The sequence below is a fragment of the Grampus griseus genome, assembly GCF_964374135.1.
Source record: "Grampus griseus genome assembly, chromosome: 3".
NCBI classification, from domain to species: Eukaryota; Metazoa; Chordata; class Mammalia; order Artiodactyla; family Delphinidae; genus Grampus; species Grampus griseus.
The window spans coordinates 163,991,557-164,005,521 of record NC_139019.1 but is presented as its reverse complement, the minus strand read 5'-3'; the positions used below and the strand labels follow the sequence as shown (position 1 = coordinate 164,005,521).

General features: G+C 55.4%; 1 protein-coding gene across 2 annotated transcripts in view; it reads left to right on the top strand.

The window, feature by feature from the left end:
• Positions 1-450: 450 nt before the first annotated feature.
• The window catches only part of RFX1 (regulatory factor X1), a 31,643-nt gene continuing 18,128 nt past the window's right edge, over positions 451-13,965 (top strand). Inside the window, exons 1-2 of one of the 2 annotated variants that reach the window (XM_082650905.1) lie at positions 451-644; positions 7,405-7,791. In XM_082650905.1, the coding sequence (XP_082507031.1) occupies positions 7,470-7,791 (322 nt within the window). In that variant the 5' untranslated portion in view covers positions 451-644; positions 7,405-7,469. Of the gene's footprint in view, positions 645-7,296; positions 7,792-13,965 lie in introns of those variants that run through there. The other variant, XM_082650904.1, reaches the window with a different exon arrangement.

Sequence of the window (13,965 nt, the reverse complement as noted above, 5' to 3'; positions counted from 1 at the left end):
GGCGTTTAAAGTACGCAGAAACGGACTACCACTCCCATCTGGCCTTGCGTGCTGCGCATGCGCACAGCTTCCAGCGAGAGAGCGCGGCAAACCTTTGGGCTAGATTGACGTCCCTTTAGTCGAACCAAAAGGCAAGTTTTACGGCCGCAAACCAGTCCCGACCTTACAGGCCCCACCCCTTTATTCTTAGCCCGCAGCTTCCTTGAGGGAGTGACGGGCTCCTCTGCCTTTGAAGGCTTAGTTTCCCTCGATGGACATTCACACCGATGAATCAGAGCGTCGGGAAGTCGAGAGGATGTTGAAAGACGTGCCTTGGAGCCAATAGCTTAGCGGCAGGGCCTGGCGCCATCCAATCACTTTTCCCAGTGCCGCCAATCACCCTGGACCCCGCCCCCGGCGCGTGACGTAAGTAGGGTGGGTAGCAACAGTTGCCCCGGTGAGGGAAACGGAGGCGCCATAGCCACGGTAGTCGTGGCGACCAAGCAACCCGGCAACGCGAGTCAACAACAACAACCGACCGGCCGACCCCCACCCCCACCCCCCCGGCCTGGCCCGGGGACCCCGGCACGTTCTGTCCCCCTCCCAACATCGCCTCCGAGACCTGTGGAAAGCCCTTCCGCGGACAGAAGTAGGGAGAAGCCGAGGTAACCCGTGCGGCCCCAGGGTGGCGGTCCGGGCCGGGGAGGACAGCGAGGCCCGGGCAGCGGGTGTCTCTAATCATAATCTTGGGGGAAGGGGCGGGCGGTCAAAATGGCGGCGGCGACTGTCGGGGCCGTGGGGGAGGGGGCTGGGGCCCGGCTGGGGCTACACCACCCGCCCCCGGGCCCCGCAGCCCGGCCCCCGCGAGGGGCGGGCGCTCGCAGGCAGACGGCGAGTGGAGGTAGGCCGGCCAGCCGGGGCGGGGGGCTTTTATATGTCGGGAGGCACAAGGGGGCGGGACTGGGAGGGCTGGGCCAATGGGAACGAGGGAGGGGCGAGGCGGGACCGAAGTGAGTGGGCGGGGCCAGGTCATAAGGTGTGGGCGGGACCGGCCGGTGCCCCGGGAACCGGGTGGGGCAGCTCTCCCCTAGGCATTCCTGCTCGCGTAAGCGACGGAAGCCACCTGTGCCTTGTCACTTTAGAACCTGCCAGGACTCAAGTGTGTACCACATGTGAGGCCTCAGTTTTCTATCCTGTAAAGTGGGGAGAATCACTGCCATCGCCTCTTTTTTGCATTTCAGGGACTCCTAATTCCTTTCAGGAATTTCTCTAGGGCTCATTCTTGAACTTTTTACTCCTATCTACTTTTTCTGAATGTTTTTTATAGATTAACTGTTAGTCTTGATTTCAACATTGCTGTTCGCTCCTAAATCTGCCTTCTCTCTGAAAAGAGATGAAGGTAGACAATTTCATGAAGCTGTGGGATAGGGGTATGGCTTTAGTCCGGACGATTTGGTTCGCAGAAAGCGAAGCCCATGGCAGAGAGGAGTGATCTTGGGTGACTGAGTTAGAAGAACAGAAACTTGATTGCTTCTATGTGGGCAGCTCTAAGATGTAAGATCTCGTCTTGTCCCTGGGCAGGGGGCTTGTTCCTGGAGATGGGACCATTCCTAGCTGTTCTGCCCATCCTGGTCTTCCTTTGGGGAAGGAAGTCAATGATGGAGTAAAGGGCGCCTGAGGAAGTTTCTGACGCTGCTTCTCTTGGCTAGACACATGTTTTTGTGTCAGTCAAGTTGGTGTCAACTGGGTCACATGTCGCTGAGGAGGTACCAGCTTACAGAGCCACGTGGGCAGGGAGCTGGGACACCGAGATCAGAGGGAAGGGGAAGTGTTCCACATTTGTTAGAGGAGAATCTGAGTGACTGCTTTGCCGGGACAAGATCTGCCAGCTTGGGGAAGAATTTTTTTTTTTTTTTTTTTTAAACAGCAGCTGGGCCAAGTCCACTGTGCTTATTCTCCGTCTTGCTTTGGAGCTTGGCATCAGCAGAGCCGAGTGCATTCTGCAGCCGTTTTCTTTTAAAATCAATCAGTAAACTTCAGGGAGAAGGAACGTTTCAGGTTCTCCCAAAACTTTCCCTCAAGAATTTGACATAAGGCTTGGGAGTGTCACTTCTCCAGGGATTTTTCCCAGGTCAGGAAATAACGTGATCTGGGAAATATTTCCAAAATCTAGAAATAACCAAGTTGCCAGGTCATCGGTACCTGTTAGAAAGGCGAGCTCTGAGCAGAAAGTGATCTAGTCTTGTTAACTGCCCCTCCCCCTTCTTATATCTTATGCATTTGAAAGGCCCAAGCCCAGAGGGGTTCCTGAAGGGAACACTGGCTTTGGTCACTTGTCCTTGAAACAATCAACTGCTTTCTAGCTGTATGCTCCTGGGCAAGTAACTTAACTTCTCTGGACCTTAGTTTCCTCCCATCTAAACTAGGGACAGTGATCATTGGTAATGATTTTAATCTCATATTACTATGCTGTGGATCCCATAAAAGAATACATGTTGAGCATTAAATACATAGTAATCACTCAAACTATGTTGGCTGCTACTGTTATTATGATGGTTGTTGCTTCCTGCTCAGCCTTTGGAATTATACCATTCGCATTTATTTTTATCATTTTGAATCGGGTGACAGCCTAGTGGCTTTAAGGCTTGACTCACTTGCTGTGTGGGCCGATGACTGGGATCCCGGGAAGCTGAGTGCTAGGACTCTAGTTTCTAGTGGGAAAGTGTCACTCTCCTAAGGCCCTTCTCCAGCTTTAGGAGGGTAGCCAGAAAGAAAATTTTTCCCTGGGCCCAGGCTCAGACTCAACCTTCCGGGAGGCAGCTGGATGAGCTGGGGCTGTGGGTGTCATGGGAAAGGTGGGGACCTGGGAAGGGTGTCTCTGGAGCTAAGGGTCTCTCCCTCCCCTTCCTGCCACATGCCCCAGCATTTTGGGGCTGAAGACGGGATAGGCTAGGCAGAATCCACCCCACTCCCCATCACCACCTACTAGGGACACGGCCTCCAGATAGCAGCCACACAGCACATAGTCTTCCTGGCCTAAGGGGCCTGTTCTGGACCAGGAGACATCACCTGCCCCTGTAGCACAAGCTTGCTGCTGGCAGGAGGCAGTAACTTTTTCACAAGGTCTTACCAGTCGGCAGATTTGAACCGGCTTTTGACAGTCACTAGCAGTGTGTTCCCAGCATTGTGGACACTCATTTGACAGTAAAAGTTGAGCCCCAGCTTTGTGCTTGTCAGTGTTTTAGTAGCTGGGGATAGAGTCATGGGCAAGGCAGGTCACATCTCCACCCCTGGGGAAAGCTTACCTTCCTGGTCGTGGAGGGAAGAGGAAAATAAACAGGATACAGGGCCAGGAAAAAAATAAAACAGGAGTATGTACTCCAGAGGGCTTGGAAGGGGGTTACTTGAGACCTGAGAAGGTGGCATATGAACTAGGACATGAGTGATAAGCAGCCAGCAGCTGGAGGCGAGGAGAGCATGCCAGTAGATGGAAGAGCTGGTGCAAAGGTCCTGAGGCAGGAGGAGGCCTGGAGCATTTGGGAAGCCACATTGTGGCTAGAACATTCAGAATGAGAAAGGGGAAAGGGCCAGATCCCACATGGCCCTATGGGTCATGGGGAGGGCTCTGGATTTTATTCTCTGTGATGGGAGCCTTAGAGCCTTCTCAATAGAGAAGTGACACGATAGGGTTTGTGTTTTCAAAGGATCTTATAGACTATACAGGCAGGAGTAAAGCCAGGAGCCAGTGATGAGAGGGTCCAGGCAAGAGACGATGGTAGCCCAGACTAGCATGGTATTGATAAAGATGGAGGGAAATGCCCAGCCCTAGGATCTATTTTGGAGGAATTATTGACAAGTCTTAAAAACTAAGTGGCTAGGGAATTCCCTGGCAGTCTAGTGGTGAGGACTCCATGCTTTCACGCTGGGGCCCGGGTTTAACCCCTGGTTGGGGAACTAAGATCCTACAAGCTACATGGTGTAGCCAAAACAAAAAACAAGAAAACTGGATATAGAGGTTGAAGGAAACACACATTATTATATCTAATTTCCCCATTCCCCCAAAAGTTCATTTTTGAAGCCAGTCTACAAGTGAGGGAAGTGAGGTTTTCTTTCCATTTCCTTGGGAGGGCCTTGTCCAAGATGTAAACCATTCAGTTAAGTATCTGGCATCTAGAACAGTTGGCAAACTACAGCCTTCACCTGTTTTATATGGCCTGTGAGCTAAGACTGATTTTTACATTTTTAAGACTGATATTTTGTGACATGATTAATATATCATGATATGTGAAAATTATGAAAATTCAAATCTAAGTATCTAGAAATAAACTTTTATTGGCACACAGCCACACTTGCTTGTTTACATATTGTCCATGGCTACTTTAATACTCCAGGGGCAAAGTTGAGTCATTGCAATAGGCTGTCTGCCTTCAAAGCCAAAAATGTTGACTGCACAGAAATTTGCCAGCCCCTGACCTAAAGAATTGATTCAAACTTTCTCCAAAAACAGGTGTTGGCTTTGAAGATAGGTGCAGCCATTGGTGCTTTTTTTGGGCAGTTTCGTTGCTAAGGAACAGATTTGCTGAGTCATGCTCAGATAGACCGGGAATGCCTCATCCTGTATAAATATTTGTGACTTATTCCTCTCTAGGGAACACCCTACAGAACTCTGCTTAACCTAGTCTTCCACAAATGGCAAAAAAATGGGGGTTCCCTGGTGAAATAGTTATGGGAAATATGTCATTCTGTATCATTCTTCCTAGAGACTAACAATGACAGTGCTGAGAAGGTCTCCCAACAGAGAAGTTGGTTTAACTGTTTTATCCACCTCCTCTTCCCCCCTTTTTTTTTTTTTTTGTGTGTGTGTGTGTGTTACGCAGGCCTCTTACTGCTGTGGCCTCTCCTGTTGCGGAGCACAGGCTCCGGACGCACAGGCTCAGCGGCCATGGCTCACGGGCGCAGCCGCTCCGCGGCATGTGGGATCTTCCCGGACCGGGGCATGAACCCGTGTCCCCTGCATCGTCAGGCGGACTCTCAACCACTGTGCCACCAGGGAAGCCCCCTTCCCCTTTTTGAGCTCAGCCTTTCAGTTGTCTCATCGCCACCTTCCTCTGCCCCTGAGGGGAAGGGAGGAGGCCTGCAGGGTTGGCACCTCGAGGAGGAGAAAGCACCAGCAAGTGTGGAGCTTTTAAAGCCCTTTTGTGGTGGGAGGGGCCCCTAGGGGCCAGCTCTCTTAGGGCTGGGAAAGTCCAAGCCAGGGTTTCTCAGTGCCCCCAGAACCACCTGCCTCTGAATCATCCAGGGGACTAGCTCAAACAGCAGACTCCAGGGTCATCCCAGACTCTGGCAGTGGGGCCTAGGAACCTGCATTTAACTAACTCCCCAGGTGAGGCTGATGAACACCAGAGTCAGAGTCCCCCTTGGCACCTCTTTCCAAGAGCTTGAGGACTGTGTCTCTCTCTCCCTTCCAGCCCCAACTGGCATGGATGTTTGTTGAATGAATAATAATAATAGCAACTTCCATTTCTCAGTGCTTATTGGGTGCTGGGCTGATCACATTGGATCTTTACAACAGCCTTATGAATCAGGTGTTCTCATCATCCCCAGGTGACAGATGGGAAAACTGAGGCCCAGAGGAAAGTCAGTTACACGTTTATGAATTAAGAGACAGGCCAGGGTTCATGTGGATGTGGGTCTGACACTGGGCAGACAGGTGCTGATTAGCTGCAGTGACTTGAGCACCTGATCTGGTCCAGAGTTTGGACCCAGTAGTATGAGACCTGAGGAGGTGGGCCTCTCTAATGCTGGCAGAAGAGTTGGGGAAGGGCAGGGGCTGGGGGAAGATGTCTTCTCTGTGCGCATGGCAGGCAGTAGCCTCTTCCCTCTCCCGGTGGGCAAGCTCCCCCTGTTGCCTGAGTCCCTGGCAGGCCACCCTTCCGTCTTGCCCAGTGGGAAAGCCCAGAACAGCGCCCCTGGACCTGAACCAGGGCCCATTCCCCCTTGGCAAGAGAGACCATGTGCCTCACCCGGCTCCTGGGAGAGGGACCACAACCTTTTAGCAGCCATAAAAGCTGCCTCTGCCTGGTCAGGTGGGCCCCATTCTGAGGTCAGCAGGGGCTGCTGGGCCTGCCCTGTGGCCAGGACCTGTTCCCAGCCCAGCTGCCCCTGGTCCTAGAAGGCCACTTTCCTTGAGGAGCTCACATCTGGTGTCACCACCTGTAACTGCCCTCACTTCTGTGGCAGCAAGCAGCTCGGGAGGCTTTTTGGACTCAAACAGCTTCTGTGTGTCTGGCACCCCACTGGGAATGGTACTCAGCCAAGAATCCAAGCCCAGATGGCAGGCGATTAGGGAGCTGGCACGGGCTGGCTGGGAGGTAGCTTCCCCATGACTTTCCTTTCTGGCAATTAGCCGACTAGTCAAGTGCTTAGAATGCCCAGGGTTCAGACTCGGTCCTGCCACTTCCCTGCTGTGTGGCCTGGGGCAATCTCAACCTCTCTGAGCCTCAGCTCCTCCTCTGGCAGAAGGAACCCAAATTCAGATGTGATCGTTGCAAAGTCTTAAATTAAGTAATGTAGGGGGACTTCCCTGGTGACGCAGTGGTTAAGAATCTGCCTGCCAGTGCAGGGGACACAGGTTCGAGCCCTGGTCCAGGAAGATCCCATATGCCGCGGAGCAACTAAGCCCGTGCGCCACAAGTACTGAGCCCGCGTGCCGCAACTAATGAAGCCAGCGTGCCTAGAGCCCATGCTCCACCACAATGAGAAGCCCGGGCACCGCTCGCCGCAACTAGAGAAAGCCCGTGCGCAGCAACGAAGACCCAATGCAGCCAAAAATAAATAAATTAATTAATTAAAAAAAAAGAAAACCACAAGCTTAAAAAACAAAAAAAGTCATGTAGGGACTTCCCTGGCGTGGCGGTCCAGTGGTTAAGACTCCACGCTTCCACTACAGGGGGCACGGGTTCAACCCCTGGTCAGGGTACTAAGATCCCACGTGCCACGTGGCGCGGCCAAAAAACAAAAATTAAAATTGAGTAATGTAAAGAAAGCACTCAGCACAGTGCCCAGCCTGCAGGAGCCCTCAGGAGAACTGTATTATTTGTTTTTGGGTGAGAGCCGGAGCTCTCCCAGCACAGGGGTCCCCCAGGCGCTGGGGCCTAGGAAGGAAGAAGGCAGGAATCCTGGGCAGGGATGAGTGGAAGAGGTGCAGACCAGCTCCAGTCCATACTTAGTTGCCCTGCAGTAACGATGGATTCGTTATATCTTGCCACCAGCCTCAGGATTTAATTAAGTTACTGATGAACTCAAATGTGTCTCTAGGGAGCCAGGAGCTGTCCCTGGTTTCCTCTGCCTGTAGATTAATTCTTGTTTTTCCTTCTTGTTTTTTCCTCCTCTTCTCCCCCGCCCCGCCCCACCTTTCTTCCCAAGCAAGCAAAAAAAAAAAAAGAAAAAAAAGAAAAGCCTTATTTATTATCATTTTCCCCACTGTTGGCATGGCAACACAGGCGTACGTTACTGAGCTACAGGCAGCCCCGCAACCATCCCAGCCGCCACAGGCCCCTCCACAAGCCCAGCCCCAGCCACCACCACCACCAGCCTCAGCAGCACCCCAGCCTCCCCAGCCCCCCGCCACCACCGCCACCCCCCAGCCCCAGTATGTCACCGAGCTGCAGAGTCCGCAGCCTCAGGCACAGCCACCGGGCGGCCAGAAGCAGTACGTGACAGAGCTCCCGGCCACCCCCACGCCCTCGCAGCCGGCCGGCACACCCGCCCCGTCCCCGGCATCCCAGCAGTACATCGTGGTCACCGTCTCCGGTAAGTGGACACGTGCTCAGAGCGAGGGCACTCAGTGAACAACCCCAAAGGGAGTTTTGGGGAGCCTAGCATCCTGGATGTGGAGGCACCCTGGCGCCCTCCCATTGTCACTTATTATGCCTGTTACCAGGAGGGCAGCTTTTAAACTCTCTGGGGTTCCCAGGTGGGATCTGGGGGGCACCTCTGGGGAAGGAGTAGTCAGACCAAGCAGGGAGGCCTCTGTGCCCCCAAACTCCTCCCCACCGGGACAGCTCTTAGAGCTGTTTCTGTCTCTATCCTCAAGTAAGGTGTCACTTGAAGAAAGGATTGGGCAGTGGAGTTAATTTGCAAACGCCTGCTGGAGATGGAGGGTGAACACACAGCCATCATCCGTAAAGGGATCATAACAGCTTCGAGCGCTCAGGGGCTGTGTGTGAGGTGCTCCCTGTGGCAGTTCAGGGAGGTCCGCTGGGAGGCCTGAGGGACCACTTCCCCTCCCCTCCCATTTCATTTTTGGCAAGACTCAGGCCAAGCGGGGCTCTTGGCTGGGCGAGTTCGTGAGCATGTGATGTGGCCAAGGGCTCCTGTTTGTCACTGTGGCCGCCCCTTGAGGCTGTGGAGCAAATGACCAGGAAGCTTGGGTCATGGCACCCATGGTTCCTGCCTAGAGCATCTTCCCCATGCCCGCTTATTCTAGAATGGGTATGGGCTGAGCAGAGGGAAGTGGGAGCACAGGGTCACGACAGGCAGTCTCTCCCCAAGGGAGAATGTGGAGCTCCGAACAGGGCTCGGCGTCATTAGTGGTTTCTGATGTGCTCTGTGTAGAGGGGAGGATGCAGCGAAACCTCATGTTGAGGCTGGCCCTGGTCCTCCCAGAGTGGAAAAGGAAGCGGTGGGGATCCTAAGGGCATCCTGGGAGGCTGCGGAAGGAGCAGGTCAAGACTGCGTTTAGGACCATAGGACAATAAAGGGTCAAAATTTGTGGCAGTTGACATGGCCCCATAGGACCAGGACAGAAGCAGCTGGGCCCCAGCAGCATCCTGGAGGCTCCTGGCTGTGTCGGGGTCCCCAGGGAGGGCCAGGGGGTGGGGCACACAGGGGCTCAGGACAGTGACTCTTTAACACACAGACTGGTGTGGAGGGATGGTACGCAAGAGTCAGCTGAGTGCAGAGTGAGGCCAGGCCAAGGACGTGGCCAGGTCACCGGGCCACAGATCTCCAGGGGGCTCTCGGTGCTGCACAGGGATCCTGCTACACTTCCTAGCCAGCATAGCCCTCACTGTCCGAGAAACCCACTCCCGCATCTCTCACCTCTGTCACCTCCCTCTCACCCTGTGCTTTTGACCCCGACCCTGCTGCTGACCTCTCTGGGGACAAGGCATCATCACATGACAAGAAGGACCCCTTCTCCCACCCAGCCAGCCTCCCGCACCCGGGGTCCATCTGCACCCACCAGCTCTGCTTTCTGGCTTCTGGAAGGGTGAATCGGCCCCCTGCCTGTTCCAGGCTGCCCCCTCCAGGACTTGCTTCTGCCATCCTGGCCTCCTCACTGGGTCCCTCTCTTGCTGATCTTCTCCACCTGCTTGAAAAGATGTAACAGCTCCCATTTTAACCGGGCCTCCCAGGCCCTGCACCCCTTTCAGCTGCTGCCCGATTCTCTTCCCTTTAAGTTAGAATTCCTCAAAGGATTCACGCTCCCTTCCTTAGTCTCTTCTCCCTCACCTCAGCCACTTGCACCTTCCCTCGCCACAGTCCTCGTCAGGGTCACCCATGGCCCCTGTCTTGTCGATCCACTGGCCACCCTCTGTTCTTCTCTTCCTTAGCCTCTGGGCAGCGCCTGACACACTGGTCCCCCTCCTCCCGGAGCTGCCCTCCTGCCCTGGTTTCTGCCCACCTCCCTCCTTCCTCCTCATCTCCCTGACTTTGTCAGCAATGACCTCATCAGGTCTGAGGTCTCCTCTCTGCTCCAGTGATTCTCCCTTCACGGTGGTCTTGTCCAGTGTCTCAGCTTGCGTTGCCACCTCTTACGCTGACAGTGCCACGTTGAGGTCTGCATCCTGGGCTTCAGCCCTGAGCCCTAGCTACCTGGGAGCCATCAAAGGGGCCTCTCAAACCAGCGTGGCCAAATAGAAGTCTGGATTTGTTTCCTTCTTCAAATCTGGCCTCCATTGAGACTTCCTTGTCCTAGTAAATATCACCCCCAGGTCTGGGTCAGCCTTCATTCCTGTCTTACCCATCCTTTTTAATTTTTTTTTCTGGCTGTACCGTGCGGCACGTGGGATCTTAGTTCCCTGACCGGGGATCGAAACCTTGCCCCTGAAGTGGGAGCGCAGGGTCTTCACCACTGGACCGCCAAGGAAGTTCCCTGTCTCACCCTCGCTTGAGCAAGCAAGATCTCTTGGCTCCACCTCCTGAATGCAGCCAGAACCCACCCCCTCTCCCACCTCCACGGCCCCCTACCCTGGTCCAGCTTCTGCTCATACCCTTCACAGTCCTCCCCCCACAGCAACCAGAGGGAGCCTCTTGCCAGCTCTTGATTAGGTTCCATCATGTCCCAGCTCAACCCAGATTATTCCAAGGCAGGTGGCCCTGGGAGCACTCTCTGAGAAACCTTGGCCTGGCCTGTCTTGGCCCTAGGAGATCTGGCCCCCTGTGGCTCGCAGGAAGGGGCTTAAAAAACTCCACACTCCCTGTGCCCCTGCTGACAAGTGTCCAACCTCCTGACTCTGGCCTTCAAGGCCTGCTGGCCACCCAGCCCTACCTGGTACTAACCTGCCCCCTGGCTTACCTGCTTCAGCCCCACTGGTCTTCCTGTGGCTCCTCAAACCTTCCAGGCTTAGTTCGTCTCTGGGCCTTTGCACTCACGTTGCCCTCTGCCAGGAGCACTCCCATCCCAGACCTTCTGGTGGTTCATCCCTCGTGAATGCTGGCCTGACCCAGCTCGGTCCTCATACCCCATCAGCCCCTGGGCAGCCAAGAGCAGGTAGGAGGGCTTGTCTGTCACTGCTGGAGGACTTTTCGTAGCCTACAGGGCATCTTATTGGCCCTGAACCTCCTGAGTGCTGGCTTTTGCTGCTTCAGGTGTCCAGGGTCCCCAGAACAAGGGTCTGGAATGGATGCACATCTCCAGACCCCAGAACACCCCAAGGCCCAGCCTACCTCCTCTCTTCCCCTTGTCTTCTCCCCCAGGGAGTCCCTGGTGCTTACAGGTCAAAGCCTTTCTTTCCCTCCTCCCCTGTCCCCCCATCTTGCTGTGGGGCACTCAGTGTGGACGGGTTGCAGTGTTGGCGTGAATGGCTGTTGGCGTGAATCTTAACCTCCCTTCTTTGGTCAAGCAGTGGCTTAATTGTCTTCCACAGCGGTCCTGGGGAATTTCATTTCCCTTCTGCTCGCAGTTCTGCCGGGAGCAAGCCTGTCCCCGGAAGGCTTACTGGGCAATGCTTCCTTGATTTGTTCTCAGAGGAGGTTGGGTTGCACCCTGTCACTGAACTTGTGCTGCTCCGTTCACCCCTCCCCCATCCCCTTGCCGTGATTTCCTAGGGTTCCTCCATAACCCTCTCCCAGTTTTAGTGTCCCTTTTATCTGAGGGTGGCCCTTGGGCCATGTGAGCCAGTCCTAGGGGTGGAGGTGGGGGTGTAACTGACACCAGCAAAGGCTGCAGCAAGGTGCCTGGGGTTCCTCCAGAGCCAGAAGCAATCTGAGCTGAGCAGAGACCCAGGGAGTGGCAGGGAGGAGGCAGGGAGGGGCCCTGGAGCCAGACCTGGAGCCTAGGCTGGGAGCCAGCCAGGAGCAGCACCAGAAGCAGCTCAACTAACCCGATCCTTGCAGGCTCTGCCCTAAGGTGACTTTGGAGGTGATGGGAAGGAAGCTCAAATTTCCCGGCTTAGGAGCAGTCCTCTAGATCCATAAAGCCCTGTCCTCAGAGGTAACCGGACTCTCACCCAAAACCCGGGTGGAAGGGTCCCGCCAGCTGTCCCTAGGAAAGCGAAAGTGAGCCTGTGGAAGGGGCATAGGGCTGGGCTGAAGGAGGGACCATGTCCAGCCTCTCTTCCCTGCTTCTGACCTGGAGTCCTTGGGAGTCCAACAAGACTTGTGTCCAGGAGAGGGACATGGAGGGTGTTTGTCAGTGTCCCCAAGCATAGATGGGGAAACAGAGGTCAGGGCAGACAAGGGACTCAGGACGCTGGGGGCAGCAGGAGTCCACAGGCCCCGCAAAGAACCTTTGACTGAAATCATCTGCAGGATGGGAGCAAAGGATCAGGAGGGAGAGGGCCATGACTGCCCCATCTGTTGTCCGTGGTGAACTGGGTCCCAGCTTGGAGTCGAGCCTCAGGTTTCCCTCTGTCTTCCCCTAAGTAGCTCGTGACATTTGAGACCTGAGTAGGTCTCAGTGAGGAAGTGCAAGGCCCAGGGAGGAAGAGACACTCATCAGATTGAGGGACAGGAAATCAGCTGCCGCTTCCTGACTGGAGACTTGAGACAGCAGGGCCCTCTCTGGTCTGGTGCACATGCCCAGAATGGAGTTTGCAGACAGATGCAGATGCTCGCAGACTCAGTGACCCCCTACGCGCGCACGCAAACACACACACACACACACACACACACACACACACACACTCTCTCTCTCTCTCTCTCTCTCTCTCTCTCTCTCTCTCTCTCTCTCTCTCTCAGAGCCAGGGCTAGACACAATGGTAGGGAGCCTGCCCTGGCTACAGGCAGACGGGGGCTCACACATCGGAAGCCCCTCGTCCAAACAGTAGACTCTGGAGCCTCACCTGCCCGGCATGCCCTCCTGCCTGGCAAAGATGGGGATTCCGGCCTTGAGGGCTACCCCAGAGGCAGGAGATGGGCAACAGCACTGGTTCCCGGGGCTTCCCTGTCCCAGGCAGATGCTTGATCTCAGCAAGTCCCCAGGCCTCCAGCTGCTCAGGGGCCCGCTTAAGGATCAGCCTTGGCATTTTCATCAGGGCACCGGGGCCTAGGAGGTGACTGGGGCCAGCCCCCCATTCGCTGCCCACCCTGAGCCAGGCCAAACCTGCCACGGGCCTCCTCTGTCAGGCACTATCCCTTGGGCTGTGCCTGGCTTCCGGTGCCTCACGGACACCCAGGTGTGCCGGGCCCCTCACATGACTTGGGACTTTCTCGGGTTCCTCCCAGCGGGCCAGCTCAGGGAGGACCTCCTCTTTTACCATTCAGGGAAGCCTAAGTACAATAGATGCGAGGGACAATTCCAGCAAAACATAGGAATCGGTGCCCCCTGGAACTGGTTGCAGAGGCAGCTGGCCAAGCAGGCCTGCGGTTACTGTCCGCCCCACATCTGGCTACCACTCCCCCACACCCAACTTACATACATTCATGTGCTCTGCCCCAGACTTGGCCCCTGAGGTCTTTGCTTCTACCTAGGGTGACCTTTCTGTCCTGGTCAGGCCCTTCTCCATGTCTCCCCACAGCAGCTGAGGCCCAGCTCCCCGCTTTGGAGGCTGAGCCCCAAAGGGATGCTCTGGACCTCGTGATGTCCCCGTAGGCCCCTGGCTCACTGTCCTCCGGTACCCACAGGGCTGAGTCTGCACACCACTGCCTTTGGGCCCTCAGCCTGGGCCTGACCCTTGACTCTGGGTTCCACACATGGTGTGACATTCATGTGGGCACAGACACGAGCCTGTGTTCTGGTCTGCCAGTTCCCGGCTGGACAACCTCGGACAAGTTACTTGCCCTCTTCTGGTCTCTGTTGCCCTCTCTAAAAACAGAGGTAATAAAAGCTCTTTCCATTTCCAGCTGCCCAGGAAGATGCTACTGCAGTGCCTGGGGCACCGGAAGTGCTATAGTTACTTTTATTATTCCTTGCCCACTGCCCTCCAATCCCACCAGAGGGCTCCCAGGGGATGGGACTGGGACCTTGGCTCCTTCTGGCAGCACATTGGAGGAAGGGCAGGTGCATGTGTGCCCCCAGCCCTACCCCACAACTGAAACTGCTGGGAGCAACCAGGCGACACAGAGGGGGTGGGGTGGATTGTGTCCCAGCTGGGGTGAGGGTCTCCCAACCAGTGCCTCTCAGCGACACTCGTGCTCCACACCCCTCCCTCCCCCCCAGCTCCCCTGTTAATCACTTAGCGAGATGTGCGTGAAACTCGACCCATGCCTTCCTGATAGCATCTCTGGATACCAGCCTCCCTCCTGACCCCACAGAGTGGCCCC